The sequence below is a fragment of the Microtus oregoni genome, unplaced genomic scaffold (genome assembly GCF_018167655.1).
Source record: "Microtus oregoni isolate MIOR12 unplaced genomic scaffold, Mior012 000015F_ref0000493, whole genome shotgun sequence".
NCBI classification, from domain to species: Eukaryota; Metazoa; Chordata; class Mammalia; order Rodentia; family Cricetidae; genus Microtus; species Microtus oregoni.
In genome coordinates this window covers 29,966,211-29,983,538 of record NW_024543074.1, presented here as the reverse complement: position 1 = coordinate 29,983,538, position 17,328 = coordinate 29,966,211, and the positions used below count along the sequence as shown (strand labels likewise).

The following is a 17,328-nucleotide window of genomic DNA, read 5'->3' as shown; positions in this document are numbered from 1 at the left end:
GCCCTTCCTTCTCAGACAAGAACTTCTGTCTCTATCATCTACACTTGGTCACCTAAAACCCAAACAACCACATTCTGAACCCATGAATTGTCGGTCCATGTTCCCATTCAGGGTGTGCATAGCATTGAACTTCAAGGATCAGGCTTTCTCCAGGTCTCAATTTCCTCTCCTACTGTGTTTTCAAGCTCCATGCCTTTGATAGCATTAAACAATGGAAGAGAAGTTAGCTTTCAAGTCCTTCCCTCAGTTTCCCAAATGACCCACGTCTTATCAGTTGATGACGATAGGTAGGAGCCATTTGTGGAGGCTGTGGTTTCTTCCTTTTCTGTCCTAAGGTTAGTTTCCCATGGTAGCTTTTACCGGTATGTGGTAAACAGGTTTTATCAGAATCAGAGACTCCTGATTCTTCCTCTCCATTCTTTTGCTTCAGAAAGGGACTTAGATGCAAGTGACAAGAACTTTTCAAAACAGCTTATGACTGGGGGCATCTGTTAGCTTACATTGCTGAAGAGGTCAGGACTGATGTGGCCATCCCCTCTGTGTAGCTCAGAACCTAGCGCTGGCAGGCGGTTGGGTGGGACACCTCAGGCTTTCTCCAAGCCCCCGTCTTCCCTCCTCCCCTCATTTCCTCATTCCCTCTTTCCCTCCCTGCCTGCCTCTTCTTGTCTCTAGATCTTCACCAACCTGAGTCATGACCCTACAGAGGAGATTTTCCTCACAGAGCTGAAGCTGAAGATCCAAGACTCCAAGTCCCCCAAAGGTGAGCTTCTGTTCCCTTTCCCCGAGCTCACCCTGGCTCAGCTTCCCCTACCCTCACTCTCCCGCCTCTCACCAGATGCCACCCTTATGGTCGCCCTGCTACATCATGGGCCTCTGCTGAATGCTAGGGCCACACTTACCTCTCTACCTCAGAACACCCCCATATTGAAAGGCAGTCTCCCCAAGATGCCACCTCTCCACCCAGAGACAGCTGCCAGGTCTATTCAGCAGCTAAGCCTCAACGACACGGGGGAGGGAATGTCACCTTATACACTCTCTTATCTCCCCTCAGAGGGATCTTCACCCCGCAGGAAGGGGACAGCTGAAGGCACAGGAGCTGAACTGTCTGTGTGCTACCAGAAGGTCGGTGTCATTGGCACAGCCAGCAGGGACCAGGTGGCATGGCCAGTGAAAGCCAGCCAGCCTCTGGGACATGGGGGTTGTAGACAGAGCCAAAGGAAGCCACACACGCCCTTTCTTGACGATATCCTTGGATTCTTTTAGACTCTAGAGCATTCTGCAAGGATGGAGTAAGGGTGAAATTGACCTCACATGCAGGCAAGGCGGCAATGTGCTCTAAGAAATTAGAGGGTTGGATGGGCATGGCGGTGCATGTCGTAACGCCTAGAAACAGAGCAAGTGGAGTTCTGTGAGCCTGAGGCCAGCTAGAGCTACACAGTGAGACCTTGTCAAAAAAAGAAAGAAAAAAAGAAAGAAAGAAAGAAAGAAAAAGAAAAGGAATGAAAGCTGGTTTCTTGCTCAAACACTTCTTCCTTATGAGGTACCCATTGGCTCACTGGGGACTAGGGATGTCTAAGCCTCTTCCCACAGGCCCATTTTGGTATCAGCACCCCAGGGAGACTCGCAGGACAGGGAGATGTGAGACCTGAAGATGCAGGAAGGGCACATTCTCAGGACCCCCTCTTTAGCTCTTCAATTCCCATCCCCAGACCCTGCTCAGCCACAGGCCCCGGGAGGTCACTGCTTCTCTGCGGGCCACTGGCCTGGTCCTGAAGACCATTCCAGCCAGTGACACCGAAGGTGAGGATCTGGGAATGCAGAGTGAAGAGGTGGAGGGAAGAGGAGAAAATCGGGGAGAGAGGAGGGAAAAGGGTTGACTGACAGGAGATGGGGAAACCGGGTGGGGGTGGAGCTCTCACAACTTCCCTGCATCAAAGAGCTCTGGTTGGGAAGAGCTGAGGCCTTGAGAAAAGCCAGACCCCTGCCCTCAGGAGGGCCACTGCCAAACAACCCAGACTATCCCAGCCTTGGGACAGGGCCTCCACAGCTGGAGTGGGGCAGAAGGCCTCTCCACTCTGAATTAGGCCTCCAGAGCCGGCGGCTTCTGCTGGGAAATGGTGGCTTTTTCATATTGCTCCAAAATAAAAATAAATGAATAAATGAAATGGAGCAACAGTAAAGAAATCAGCTCACATAGACTCAGACAGCCTCGGCATGAGCTTCACAAGCGCTCCCTGGTCCCCTGGAGGGAAGAAGAGATGGCAGCACGGATAACCAGCACCAAACATATTTCCCAGGAGCCTAGCAGCATTCTGTTAGGTGCATATGAATTCTCTGAGATCAGTATTATCAGTATTCCTAAGTCCTTCCTGAAAGGAATTGAAGCAAATTAAACACTTTCTCAGGGTCACCCCTGCAAGAGTCCTGAGCCAGGCACCCTCACTCAGCGCTCCTCTCCACTGCCCCATAGTCTCTGCGAAATTCCACAGTTTAGGCTTCAGGGCCATGACCCACACAAACTTGGGGGAGATCATTTCTGAGAATTCAAGAGAGCTCACCTAGGGCAGAACTGTATCTGTTCATCAGTCTCCACAGTACCTCGAAGGTACCTGGCACCCAGCAGCTCCTCAGGACGACAGTGCAGTGCCCAGGCCTGTAATCCTAGCGCTCGGGAGGCTGAGGCAAAGAGATCATGAATTCAAAGCCTGGGCTACATCATGAGCCCCCATCACAAACAATTTGTTGAATAAATGAAGTCATGTTTATGCACACAAATTTGTCTCAAAATAAGATGGCGTCTCACAATGTAGGCCAGGCTGGTCTCGAACGTGGCATCCTCTCGCCCAACCTCCTGTATCAGTGCTCTTACAGAGGCATCCAGCACAGAAAGAAGTCCAAGTGAACTGAACTCTCAGGTGACCTGTGACACGTTCGTATTCTAGAAGACAGTCTTTCTTGTGGCATGTCAGCGTCCTGCCAGGGGCTCATGGTCTGGAAGAGGCTGTGAAGCAGTGGACCAGGAGAGCAGGGGCAGAGCTGGGGAGGCAGAATCCTTACCCTTTTTGCCTCTTGCTATCTGTGTGACTTTGGGCAAGGGATGTGTCACTTTCATACTTTTAAATAGAAAATACAGGTACTAGACACTAGTTTGTGTGCACATAGTAAACCGCTAATGTTAGCTCTGCCCACGGTGAACCTGGTGGCACACACTTGTAATCTGAGCAAGCTCAGGATGGGGGGCACAGGGTTCAGATCAAGGTCATCTTTGATTACATAGTAAGTTTGAGGCCAGATAGGACTAGAGGAGACCCTGCCAAAGAAGAAGAAGGGGAGGAGGGGAAGAGGAGAAAAGGGGAGGCCAAGTATTGTATCCTTCCTTTTCCTTCATAAGACTCGCACTTGTATCCTACCCCCGAGCCATCACAGAGGTGAGACCAGAGTCACCCAAGAAGCACGCTGCTCTAAGCACCATCTTTAGCTGGCAGAGAGAACTTAGGCCTGACAGTGGTCACACATGGTGACTTTTTGATACACTGTTAAGAAGTGGGGTGGGGTGGGGACTAGGGATGTGAATTGCTGATAAAATGTTTATCTAGTACATTTGAGGTTCCAGTTTCAATTCCCAACACTACCGAATGCATTTAAAAAAAAATTACAAAGATAGGAAAGCCCAGTATGGTGGTACATTCCTTTAATCCCTGCACTCAGGAAGCAGAGGCAGGCGGATCTCTGAGTTTCAGGCTAGCCGGGGCTACACAGTGAGATCATTTTATCAATATGGGGCCCTAGGACTTGGCTTGGTGATCACCAGGGGTTCAGAAACTCAGTTGATTCTCCAGGGAAGGAGATGGGAAAGGAAGAAAGAACAAAAGCGTGGTTAGGACCAACATGGAACCCAGAAGTGAAGGTCACAGGGCGGGGTGAACTGGAAGCAGAGGAGAAGACAGGGTTACGGGGGGTTTCTTAGGACCCCGAGTCTCCAGCTTCCCACTCACCCCCCCATTTCATTTGGTTTCAGGGTTCTCCCACTGCACCTCACCAAATGCTGCTTCTGCTGCAAACTGCACTTGTCTACATGTCAGTGTGACGGAGGTGGTCAAGTCCTCCAATCTTGCAGGAAGGTCGTTCACTGTGAGTTCGGGTGGATTAGGAAGGGGGACAAGCAGAGGGGGACAGGCAGCTGGTGAAGGAGCCTGCAGGGGTGGGGGATGAGGGTGGGGAAGGAATTCAGAGAAAGGGAGCTGACTGGTGACCCTTCACTCCTGCCGTGGGACTTTCCAATCAGTGTGGGAAATGGGGAGGCTCTGCAGGTATAAGAAAGGCACCGAGCCCCGTCTTCCGTCTGCAGCCCATTTGAGGACTAAGGCATCCCCTGACAACCACAGTTGCCCACCCGTCTCATCCCAGTCACAGCCCTGCAACCAGACTCCTCCAGGACAGACGACACCCATGCAGCTCTCTCACTCTCACTGTTCCTCTGGACGCACGCACGCACGCACGCGCGCTCACACACACACACACACACACACACACGCACGCCCCTCGGCTTTGCCTTGAATGAACTGATATTTAGTGATAAGGGTATGAGACTCCCCCTTTGTTCTCCCTCTGACAGCTTCTCTCAATTCACTTACACTTAAGTTGACCCCAGAGCCTCACGGTCCCACCTGAACGGTGCTCACACCAACATTGACTCCTGGGCATCACCCACCAGACAGGCTGTGTGCAGATAGCTTCTGAAATAAATTCTGCACCCACACTGAGCAGACCCCAACAAACTCCTCCTCACCTGGAGCCTTGATGTCAGTCAGTCTCTTTCCTGGTGGTCTTTGGAGTCTCTTTTCTCTTTCTCTGCCTGTGACCTCTCCTTCTTCCCTGCTCCCTCCTCTGCAGACAGACCCAGGCCTCCTCTCCATCCTAGAAACAGACAAGAAACTCTACCTTGACCATGTTTTCTCCCTGGCTACCAGCTCCTTTCTCCTGTCTCAGCCAAGCTTTTTAAAAAAGATACTTGTAAGAGTTTGAGGTCTGACCCACGACCACTTTGCTCACAGCTATTGCTGTGAACTTCCCCGACTGCAGCAAAGTCACCTCGGCGTTGCAAAGCCCACGGGCTTTTCAGTCCTTCCATTTCTCTGTTTCAAAGTCATGTTTTCATCTCCAGATGAAATGTTTCAGTGTTTATTTTGAGTCATGGTTAGGATAGCTGGAGACATTTTTTTCTAGTATAAATACTTTGGGTGATTTTTCATGAATTATATTTTTATATAATTGATAGATATAGTGGATAGTGGTCTATAGTAACATTTTTGCTCAAAAATACATGAAGTCAACTGGGAATGGTGGTGCATGCCTTAAGCAGCACTCGGTAGGTAGAGTGCTACTTAACTCCGTGAGTTCAAGGTCAGCCTGATCTAGAGAGTGAGTTCCAGGTCAACTTCCAGTTTACATAGTAAGACCCTGTTTTAAAAATAAAATAAATATATATAAAACATATATATTTCATATATATGAAAGGTTTGTACATCAGTCCTGATGGGATCTTGTTTATTATGTCATTAAATATTTCTTAATGATGGTTGCATATACATATATGATTTTTGAAATGTTTTTTGTAAGATTAAAAGATCTTCTTTCACTATTATAAGCATGCCAGTGGGAACACGCGTAGGGTTAAACAGATGCTAACACTCATGATTTTGCCTTTGAAACCTTCCCTAGTGAGCTGGCATCCGTTCATCTGGACATTTTACCACACTGGTCTCCAGACCCCACCCCCACTGTGTCACAACCCCATATGTGGTCATAATTTTAAAAAGCGGTCAATCCACTAGTTGACCTGTTTCATCTTTGTGAATCTGGTCATCAAATTCTGCATGGTTTTAACCTAGATTTCTGCCTCTTCAAATTAGTGAAGCTGATTTTTCTCATATTTATAGATAATCTTTCTTTCTTTATATCCTGTTCATGCTCCCACTCATAATGATACCATGGTAGCCTTGTTTTAGATGAGAACATCATTCTTTTATTTGTCTCATGGTTTTGGAATATTTTCCAAAATTTTTTCTTTATTTTTTTTTAACCTTTCTATTTCAATTCCCTGCCTAGGAGTTCTACAAGTTGCACCTTTGGGCTTTGCTGTGTTATCCTTGTTCCCACATTCTCTTTGCAATACACTCTGTGAGTGAGGGATGTGGGGGAGGCTGTCCTGATGCTTCTTCCCTACCCCCACTCCCTGGTGAGCTGAGTACCCCCCCTCTTGTGCTCGCCCAGACTCTGGGGACAGTTATGGGAACACTGCAGCCCTGTAAATGGCATGGCAGAGAGGTGGGGTGGGGGCTCTGGAAGTGAGTCCTTATCTTGGGGCTTCCAGCACTCAGGGTATCTGGCACATAGCAGACCTCAAGGATGCTCACTAGTCACCCAGGGCTTCCAACATCTCACCCCTGCACCTGAAGCTCACTTCTCCAAGGTGAGCTGTCCACAGCAGGAGAACTCTGTTGGCTCTAAATTGCTCTGATGGCTCGAATCTGCCTTAGCATGGGAAGGGTCTTTAAGCTTGAAGCTGTAAGGTGGGCCTGGTTACCCTGAACTGCAACTTCTCTTTTGGAGTCAGTTCCTTCTACTAACCTCTGCTCCTTTGACCTCATTAAATAACCTGGCTAGGGGCTTTTGGATATCTAAGCTAACCAGCCCAGCAAGTTCCCTTTTTTATCTCTTGCTGACTTGCTAAGTGAAATTCCAGTAGGTGTGTTTCCTCTCCTAGGACCCCCCCCCACACACACACACACACAGGTTTCATCAGATGGTAAACACCAAGCCACAGAGGGGAAGCTCTTGGTGAGGTGGAGGGAAGGTGCCCCCAGCTGGGACCAGCAAGAGCCCCGTGGCAGGTTCAGTGGGCTTGCCTTTGACTGGCTGCATGCTTGATAGGTAGGACTGACAGCAACAAGGCAAGGACAGAAAAAAGATGCTTCAGGTGTGGAACAAACCAATGCCAGCAGGGAAGAGGAGCGTTTTGCCTGTTCCTTCATCTTGCGGAGTGGCATCCTTTGCAAAACTTGCAACTGGCCCTTGCCACTGGCCTCCAGAGTTGCATTATAGATGTATGTTGTCTTCATGGTCCACAGCCCAGGAGATGGCGTGTGCCTTGGCATGTAGACCCCAGAGGCAAATGCAACAGGCAGATGTATGAGAGGAGGCTAGTAGATGGATGGCCTCTGGTCACCTGGAGTGTGAGTCTGGGTCGTGGCAGACACCTGAAGAACCCCATAAGTACCAGGGGCAAGAACACTGATTCAGGATGCTATACTTAGCAGGTCACACCCAGTTCATCAGATCTCAGTCAGTCTCTTTACTTAGGTGACCCCTATCCCTCACCAGGTACAGTCAGTTTGAGCACAGCCTATAAACTGATTAATCCTGGCTGCCCCTAGGCCCCTCTTTATGCAGGATCTCATGCCTCTGCAGCTCCTCTGGGTATTTCTGGAAGGTGACTAGAGGCTTCCCAGTGCAGACAACCATCTGGTGAACTGTCTAGTTACAGCGCAGTGGGCTCCATGGCCTGCTCACCTGCCACAATACACTTCTCCATCACAGATAAGAGTAACCCCTCCATCACAGATAAGAGCTCTAGGGGACACAAATTGCTTCAGATTCTACCGCGCAACCAGGCATCTCTTCCCTTTGTCAGGCTCCGTCATGGGGTCGGTCTGCTCCCCTCCCATCTAATGGATGTTTGTGGGCTTCTTTCTTCTCCACTCGCGAATCAGTTATTCAGATTCACATAAGGGGAAAGGGAGAAGGGGTTTGAGTTAGGGGACAAACAGAGAAAAAAAATATTCAGGAGTTTTCCTTCTTCCTCTGTTTTTTGTTTTTTTTTTTTTCCTGGAGCTGAGGACTCTACCAAGGGCCTAGCGTTCTACCACTGAGCTAAATCCCCAACCCCTTCCTTCTTCCTCTTAACACAGCGCCTCCTTCATCACCAAGACTACTGTTTATGCTTACGTTCTTCTGGGGGAATTACAACCAACAATAACAACAGCAATAGTAATGAGGATCCAACACTAACACGGTGCTGTGTCCCACACACTGTTATAAGCCTTTACTGTTTAGCCTTGACTGGCTTGGAGCTCAGAGATCCGCCTGCCTCTGCCTCCCGAGTGCTGGGATTAAAGACCTGTGCTACTTTTCCAGGCCTGCCCTCTTGAAACAATAACTCATGAAATCCCACTGTCCTGTTCATATTCTCCTGGGTGTGGGAGACTTGTGGACCTACCTGGGGCCACACTCTTTGTTAAGACTGGCTCTCCACCACCCCAGAAGCCATCACCTGTCCTCCTCCTCCTCCGTGGGGGATGGGGGCTCTTTGCATCCCTATTGCTGTGATAAAACACTGACCAAAAACAACCTGGGGAGGAAAGGGTTTATTTTAATTTATAGGTTAGAATCCATCAAGGTGGGAAGCCAAGGAAGTAATTTAAGCAAGAACCTGAGGGGAGGAACAGAAGTAGAGGCCATGGAGGAATGCTGTTTAACTGGCTTGCTCCCCACGGCTTGCTCAGCCTGCTTTCTTATAGAACCCAGGGTCACCTGCCCACAGTGGACTGGGCCCTCCCATATAATCATTAATTTTTTTAAATACTCCACAGAGTTACCTATCAACCAATTGATGTAAACACTTTCCTAACTGATTCCCCTCTTCCCAGGACTCTAGTTTGTTTGTTTGCTTTTTACTGATTTTTACTGAGCTCTACATTTTTCTCTGCTCCCCTCCCTGCCTCTCCCCTTCAACCCTCTCCCAAGGTCCCCATGCTCCCAATTTACTCAGGAGATCTTGTCTTTTTCTACTTCCCATGTAGATTAGCTCCATATATGTCTCTCTTAGATCCTCATTGTTGTCTAGGTTCTCTGGGATTGTGATTTGTAGGCTGGTTTTCTTTGCTTTATGTTTAAAAACCACTTATGATTGAGTACATATGATAATTGTCTTCCTGGGTCTGGGATACCTCACTCAAAATGATATTTTCTAGCTCTATCCATTTGCCTGAAAATTTCAAGATGTCATTATTTTTTTTTCTGCTGTGTAGTACTCCATTGTATAAATATACCACAATTTCCTTAGCCATTCTTTGGTCGAAGGGTATTTAGGTTGTTTCCAGGTTCTGGCTATGACAAACAATGCTGCTGTGAATATAACTGAGCACATATCCCAGGACTCTGGTTTGTGTCAAGTTGAAAAAAACTATAGCACACAGGGCTCCTGGACCCCTTTCGCTTCCATGCTGGCACACCCATTGACCTGGACCCCTTCCGCTTCTGTGCTGGCACTCTGACTGACCCGGGCCCCTTCCGCTTCGGAGCTCACACACTGACTGACTTGTTCTTGTGCAGGTCTTCTGCAGGCGACCACAGCTGCTGTGAGCACAATGGTCCTGTCATATCCAGAGGACACTGTTTTGCCCCAGTTCTCCCCGACACCTGGCTTTTACACCTTTCTGCCCCTTGTGTGATTCTTATAAGCATGCAGGGTTGAAACCACTTGCGAGAAACAGATTCTGAGGCTTCCTGACACCTAGGGCTGTCTGTGTACTGCCAAAAGCTCCTGTCTATGTGTGGGGGACTCTGCAAGGCCCTCCTGGCACCCCAAGGACCAGAGTTCTCTTTTCCATAGGAAGGGCCTCTCTGGAAGTCCCCTTTGTCTAGAGTCAGGATGCCTAGGGGCTGCTTCCCACTGGCTTAGAGTTTTACTTGACAATTTCTTGAACACCCTGGTTATGTTGCCCCAGGTAAAGAATTATGCATATAATTTAATACTGAGAACCAGGGCCACCTAGCAATATGGTTGCTCTAGGAGATGATCAAGATGCATGCAGAAACTCTAGCTTGATAACTCACCAGGTACTGCCCACGTGTTCTATTTTGTATTCATAATGAAGCCTAACAGGTCAAGGAAAGAACTGCAGAACAGAAGCAGCATCCCATGCGAGGGAACATGGGGGCAGTTTATGTAGTCACTGCTCAGTCACCAGCAGGAAAAGGGCAGGGACCCCTTGGGATGGAGGGAGGAAACACACCAGATCCCACGGTGGGACATGTTGGCAGGACCGGCTGCTGAGCGAAGGTGACATTTACATAAACTTTCTCTGATGTAGACAGCGACAAACACCTTTCGGACATCCAGTATCCAAGTCCAGAGCCAAGACCAGAGGCTGCTGACGCTGTGGCTGGACAAGGACAGCCGGCGCACTTTCAGGGACGTGGTCAGGTGAGAGGGCTTCTACCCCAGGACTCCAGTTCCCACAGGAAGAATTGAAACGCCCACAGTCTCCTGTTTTTGGCCCAGGGTACTTATCAGAGTACCTGTAGCCAGGCAGGTTTTAGACCATGCCCTATGACTAGTGCTAAATGGTCCCAGGATTCCTAGGAGCGCACAGCCTGCAAGTCCTCCTGTTTTAGCCCCTCTGCTGGCACTGACCCTTCATCAGAGGCTCCCCCTTTTGGAGCACCTGTACCCCCACTTTGTGACTTTGGCAGGTTTTCTCCAGGGAGATAGACACAGAGGCACAGTGACCTAGATCCAAGCATCTTCCCTATCAGAGAATATTGGTGTACTATGACCTCCTTCTCTGATTTGTCCTCTGTCCTCTTTGTGACCCTTCCTCTGTACCCGAGAACAATTGGTCTGCCTTTTCAATGTGCTGGGTGTGTCTCATCCCTGAGAGTAGTCTTCCAAACTGGTCTCTCCCCACTGCAGATTTGAGGCTGGCCCCTGCCCAGAGCCATGTTCACGGTCTCAGAAATCCAAGATGGCGGGGTTCCATCCACATGGGCAGGAGAGAGAAAAGAATACAGCCAAATCCAGTCCTCTTCTGATGCCCATCAACACATTCTCTGGCGTCATCCAGTGAGCCTGAAGGATAATAGAAGGTCTGGATCCAGGGCAGCAGACCCAGGAAGAAAGAAACACTACCTACCCACCCATAACACTCAGACCAACAGCTCCCTGGGCAGCTCTGCTTGGACCAGGAGTCAGGAAAGCCTGGGAGGTGAGAGATCCTGGATTGTGATGAAGAAGGACCTGTCCCAAGGCTGATGGATTGCCGGACAATGCTGGGATGAAATGAACACATGCTCAAACAACCCGGCTTCTTCCAGAACATCATTTTTGTGCTGATGTTCATCTCCCACTTCTCAAGCCAATTTAGGCTCGCTAGGGAGTCCTGAAAACCCATGCCAAATGGTTACAGGTATAGCTGGGTGGTTCAGTGGTAGAACACTTACTTAGTACATTGGAGGCCTTGGGCTTGACCCCAGCACCATTAAAAGGGGGTTGGAGCTGATGGGTACAATTTTTGTACAGAGTCCTTTGGCTGAGGAAGAAACAGGAAGGAAGGAAGGGACACTGTCCTGCTTCCTGCTGAGTCTGTACCATTATTCCCAGCTCTCAGGTCACGGTTTACCCCTACTGAGGCGGTCTGTCTCAGTAGAGAAGAGAATGATAGCATCAATAAAAGCACTCTAAAGTGTTTCTGCGTGTGTGTGTGTGTGTGTGTGTGCACATGTGTGTGTGCACATGTGTGTGCTGCAGTATGTATGTATGTATAAATATATCAAAGACAATTTGTAGAAATTTGTTCTTTCCTTCCATGGTATGGTCTTGGAACAGAACTCAGGTCGACAGGCTTGACAGTAATCACCTTTGCCATCCCTGTGGCCTTATTTGTACTGCAAAAGAAATCAGAAGGCAGAACTTAATCTAACCGAATGGATTCTCTTAGGCCAGGCCACAGTTCTGTGTCATATCCACTGCTGTGGTCTGGCCCCCTACTCTTGTAGACCAGGCTGGTCTCGAACTCACAGAGATCCGCCTGCCTCTGCCTCCCAAGTGCTGGGATTAAAGGCGTGCACCACCACCACCCGGCTCCCCCTACTCTTTCATCACCTAATTTTTCTTAACTTCAGGACTCTCCCAAGTAGAGGCAGGAATGCAGGGCAGCATCAGAGAAACCAGAATTAAAGAATAATAATAATAATAATGACGTTTTAAGTAAAAAAAATTGCACATCTGTAACGTGTATAATAAAAACCCAGAGACAGATATTGGGGTTCAACCTGAAGAAAAGCAAAAGCAGCCAAGCCACTAGAGAGCTCTTACCTCTTTGAAATCTTCAGACTGAAAGAGAGTGAGTTCCTGCCTCCTCCTGCCTTATATTCCTCTCTAGTGGGATTAAAGGCATGCACCACCATGCCTGGCCTCTATGCTAACTGGTGTGGCTGCTGGGATTAAAGGTGTGGCCACCACTGCCTCGCCTGTATGGCTGACAAGTGTGGCTGCTTTGCACCGACCCTCAGGAAAGCTTTAGTTATTAAAATACAAATAAAATGTCACTACACATATCCAGGTACAAAAGATCAGGGACAAACAAAGCTGTAGTGTCCTCGGCCCCATCACCAGCTGCAGGGTGGGAGAGAAACAGACCAAGTCCAAGGGGCTTAGATCCGAGTCCCTTCCTGTCAGCTCGATAGAGTCCCAGAGGACAGTGAGAGAGAAGATGGCAGATCCCTTTGAAATCGGGAATCTATACTGCTTCCTCTTCCGTTGCTATGGAAAACATCATGGCCAAAAAGCAACCGGAGAAACAGTTTATTTTGGCTCATGGTTCCAGAGGAATATGAGTCCATCATGGTGAGAGGGAGTGGCAACAAGCTACGAGCATGGCAGCCAGAAGGCAAGAGCTCACATCTTCAAACATAATAAAGAAGCCGAGAGATCAAAGCTCTCAAAGCCCTTGCCAGATGTGGTGGCTCATGCTTGTAATCTCAGCACTCAGGAGGCAGAGGCAGGTGGATCTCTGTGAGTTTGAGGCCAACCTGGCCTGTTTTGGGTGGGTTGGTTGTTGTTTTGGGACAGCCCAGTCTTTTTTTCTGGATCCTGACAGTTTCTCATGCCTGAGGTAGTGTAGAGTCCTAGTAGGGACTTTTTCTCTTTTGGGGGTGGAGGTTTTTTTGTTTTGTTTTGTTTTTTTAAAGACAGGGTTTTTCTCTGGGATTAAAGGCATACGCCACCACCCCTGGTCATGAGATCCTGTTTTAAAACAAAATTAAACTCTCAAAATTCAACCCCAGTGACATACTTTCCTTCAGCAAAGCCTGTTAAGCTTCCCCAAGCAATGCCACCAACTGGGGACCAAGTGTTCAAATATCCGAGTGCACAGGGAACAGTTTCATTAAATCAATACAGGATGAGGGATGGCTCTGGCATTTGACCTCTGACCTCATTGTTCCAGGAATGGGGCAAAGTCCCAGGACCCATTCTCAAACCAAGAAGGAAGTAAGTAGGGCTCTGAGGTTAGTTTAATAGATTGGCCCAAAGGCAGTCTAGGCTTCCAGGAAGTCTCTGCTCCCCCATGGCATGGGAAGCAGGGAACATTTTCTCAGGTGGGCAGACGCAGACAAGCCCAGTGCAGCTGTGGGAGAGACTGTGGAGTTTGGCAAGTGAGGGTAATGTCTGACAGCTGAAGGAGGTGGGCTGGGGGATCTCAGTGGTTTGAAACTGGTAATGATGACAGTTCCACTGAGTCTGCGCAGGGACTTTATTTTTTTCTGCACTGAGGTGATATGAACAGCTGCATACCAGTTTGAACACTCACAATAATCGTGCGTGTGTGCGCACGTGTGTGTTTGGTTAATTCATTGGTTGACATTTTTGAGACAGGGTCTCAGGTAACTAAAGCCAGTCTTGAACTGATTTTCCTGCTTCCAGCTCCAAATGATGGGATTATATGACGAAGCCACCACACACCATTAATCATTTGGATTTTTGTTTTGTTTTTATTTAGTTTTATAAACAAGGTCTCACACAGCTGAGGCTGAGGGTGAACCATCCTCAAGTGTTGACTCACAGGTATATGTCACCATACCCAGCGAGCAATCCCGAGTTTTTAAGTAACCATTACAAGCCTGTCAGTCAGGAAGGTTAAGTGAATGCGCTGGGGATCTTGGCTGTCTACCAGTTTACAGTGAAAGCCATTATTGAGTCAAATTCAGCTACACACATACATACTGGTCGGCAAACACCCACACCCTCCAATCCACAGTCAAACTAGGTACAATGAGCAAGCCTTGAATGAAGCGCTGACCAGGTCAGGGCTGGGATGTAGCTCAGTGGTTGAGTGCTCGACTAGCTTGCATGGAGGCCCTGGGTGTGAGAATAGAAAAATTACTAAATCAGTAATTAGATGATTGGCCGTTTTGGAGGAAAGCCTATGATACAATCCCAAATAATTTGAACCACTGGAATCTTTCTTTGTTCATGTGAGACAAGAAATGCCTGGGGGAGGGGGGGAGGTATATATTTAGTATGACCCAAGATCACACCTCTTCTGGGGCTGTTTACATGTGGTGCAATTGTTCTTTGGTCTGGGAGCCAAAGCAGCTGCCTCCCCGGGAGCAATAAGGTGAACAGAAGGATTTATAGACAAAAGTGCCCTTGATAAGAGCAAAGCAGGGGAGGGGAGGTGTGAGTCTTGGTGATGGCGATGTCACTTAAGATAAACAGGGCCAACTCCGGATGGCCACTGACCAGTGTTCCTCTGAACAGACTTGAGGAAGAGAGATGTGCGGATGTCATTCGCCCTATTCTTCTCCCAGTCTCGTCCCTATCCTGACCCTGACAGTTTCTCATGCCTGAGGCAGTTCAGGAGCCGGGTAGCGCCCACGGTCAAGCTCCAAACGCGCTGAGCCTCACTCGATGCTACTCACGGGTGGCGCAGGTGGGGCGCAGGTGCTGTAGGTGCTGACAACAGGTGCGCGGGCTCCGCCCCCGCCATGCCTCACTCCTGGGGCGGGGCCACTTCCGGGAGGGTGGCCGGACGTGGGGGAGTAAAGCAGCCGTTGGCCAGGTGACCGGAGGCGACGCCGGGGGCTGGAGGCGCAGTCCGATTTGCTCGGAACCCTGAGCCCGTGATCCTCCCTCCCCGGGACATGGAGTCCCGCGCGCCCCGCGTCCAGCCCGGTCCTGTGCCCTTCTGGGTCTGACGGACTCCCGCAGCCATGAGCCCCAACCCGCAGTGGGACGTCCCCAGGGCACTGGGGGTGGCCAGGCTCTTCCATCTGGTGTGCGGGGTCAGGGATGCCTGTGTAACCCCGTTCCTGACCCTCTACCTGAGGCAACTGGGTGTGACCGCACCCTGGGTGGGCGTCCTCATGGGAACCAAGCACCTGGTCGCCGCCTGCTGGACTCCCTTCTGTGCCTTCCTGGCTAAACGCTACCACAAAAGGAGAATGTTTCTGACTGGCTCGTTGCTGGGCTCCGCAGGAGCCAGCCTCCTGATGGTCCTCATCCCACCGGCGGACAGAAATCCGGGCAATTACTTTTGTAATGGAAGCAACAGAGTGATCTCCACTGTCCTACCACGAACTGTGACCATGACCTCCCCCCAGGTATCAGTCCCAAACCACAGGGCAGGAGCACCCAGCCTCCCAGGCAGCAGACACACCAGAGCCCTGGACACGTCTGGCTTTCCAAACGGATTTGGTAAAGATCAAGAAGGAATACTTGGCGGCCTGCAGGCCTATTTAGTTGACTCTGTTGCAGGAGCCAGGATCACTACCCAAGCTCGCCATCCTGTCACTTCCGGGTTGAGAGTTAATTCCCAGGAAGGGACTTTTGAAGTGGGCAATGCTACCCTGGGTCCACTCCCTGGAAGTACAACCCTTGGAAGTCCAGGCAACTTGTCAAAGGCCCAGCGGGATGCCCAGGCCCTCAGCCACTCCTTGAAAGGGCCGCAGTGGACCCTCATCCTCTCCTTGGGGTTTGTGGTATTCTGGGAACTGCTGACAGCCCCTCTGGCACAGGTAGCAGATGACAGTCTTTACGAATACCTGGATTTTGTTGACGCCACAGACCGGAACAGAGACCTGTGGCTCTGGAGATTATTGGGTATGTCAGCAGGTGTGTGTGGCATCGCAGCCTTGGTGGGGCATCTGGAATGCTTCCTGGTGACCAATGGTCCTCGGGGCGTGATTCATTTCTACAGCTATGCGCTGCTCAGTACTCTGGCCTTAGCGCTGAGCACAGCCTTTCCTGTCCCCATCAACCAGAAACGGGGGCCCAGCTACAAAACCACCAAAGCACTGTCCCTCATACGGAGTGACGCCCGCCTCATCTTCCTAGCCTTCACTGTCCTTTGGATAGGAGCCACTGCCAGTACGGTGCAGAACTTCCTGTTCTGGCACATGAAGGACCATGGCAGCAGCGAGCTGGTGATGGGTTTCTCGGTGGCTCTCAGTTTACTAGGAGAAATTCTGTTTCATCCGTTCAGAACTTGGTTGCTTAGGAAACTGTCGCGGGTGGGTGTGCTGGGTCTGGGGCTGGGCTGCCTGGCCCTGCAGCTACTCTACTACTCCTTCATCTGGAGCTGGTGGTCTGTCCTACCGGTTCAGATCCTGAGTGCCATCAGCAGTGGGGCTCTGTGGTGGGCCGTGGGGGTCTCCATAGAGGACCTGTCCACCTCTGACGTGGAGAGGTCTCTAGGCTCTGTGTTCCGAGGTCACTTTTATGAGAGTGGTGGCAGCCTAGGCAGCTTTGCGGGGGGCTTCGTTGTCATGCGCTTCGGCATAGCTGTGCTCTACCAAGCCTGCTGTGTGGGCCTGTTGCTTTGGCTGGCCTTGTTCCTGTCCACCCAGTCCAGGCTGCCCCGAGAACAGAGGATCAACTACTCGAAGCTGCTGGCCATGGAGGGGAGTGACGCCAGCGACTCCGAGCAGGGGTCAGAACGGGACTGGCTTGTGAAGGCCATGAGGGAGGAGCACAAGGACTGGAAGGGCTGAGAGGGCACCACACACTGCTGGAGGAGAGCACTCGGAGGTGGCATAGGGCTCCTGCTCCGGACCGCAGGGAGCCTTAAGGGGGAAAGCCGTGTCTATGCCAGAGGCGCAACAGGAACCACTCATTGCGTGATTTCACTTTGTAGTAAAAGGAGGTTTTTACTTTTTTATTTTTTATGTGTTTGTATACGTGTGTGTGTGTGTGTACCCGAGGACAACCTCAGGGGCGCCATCCACCTCGTTTGAGACAGGGTCTCTCACTGGTCTAGAGTTCACCATTTGGCAAGAACTGACTGGCCAGCACCCCCCAGAACCCTCTCCTCCCTCATCTGCCTCTCCATCACTGGGATCACACACACATACCACCACGCCTTCCACTTTTGCATAGTTTTTAGAGATCAAAATCTGGTCCTTGCGTTTGCAAAAGCAGCTTTACCTGCTGGACAGTCTCCCCAGGCCAACAGTTTATTTTATTATTTTATTTGCCACGCAAACGTT

At 50.0% G+C, this 17,328-nt stretch overlaps 2 protein-coding genes across 3 annotated transcripts in view; both read left to right on the top strand.

Annotated features, from left to right (window-relative positions):
* Positions 1-11,480, top strand: part of Pik3r6 (phosphoinositide-3-kinase regulatory subunit 6) — a 33,065-nt gene extending 21,585 nt beyond the window's left edge. For both annotated transcript variants that reach the window (XM_041665170.1, XM_041665171.1), the window contains exons 14-19: positions 673-760; positions 1,052-1,122; positions 1,710-1,798; positions 4,011-4,131; positions 10,155-10,267; positions 10,757-11,480. In XM_041665170.1, the coding sequence (XP_041521104.1) occupies positions 673-760; positions 1,052-1,122; positions 1,710-1,798; positions 4,011-4,131; positions 10,155-10,267; positions 10,757-10,910 (636 nt within the window). In that variant the 3' untranslated portion in view covers positions 10,911-11,480. The remainder of the gene's footprint in view (positions 1-672; positions 761-1,051; positions 1,123-1,709; positions 1,799-4,010; positions 4,132-10,154; positions 10,268-10,756) is intronic.
* Positions 11,481-14,874: 3,394 nt separating this feature from the next.
* Positions 14,875-16,991, top strand: Mfsd6l (major facilitator superfamily domain containing 6 like). The gene has a single exon (XM_041665068.1). The coding sequence runs from the start codon at positions 15,055-15,057 to the stop codon at positions 16,831-16,833; it is 1,779 nt and encodes a 592-aa protein (XP_041521002.1). The 5' UTR covers positions 14,875-15,054; the 3' UTR covers positions 16,834-16,991.
* The last annotated feature ends 337 nt before the right edge of the window (positions 16,992-17,328 follow it).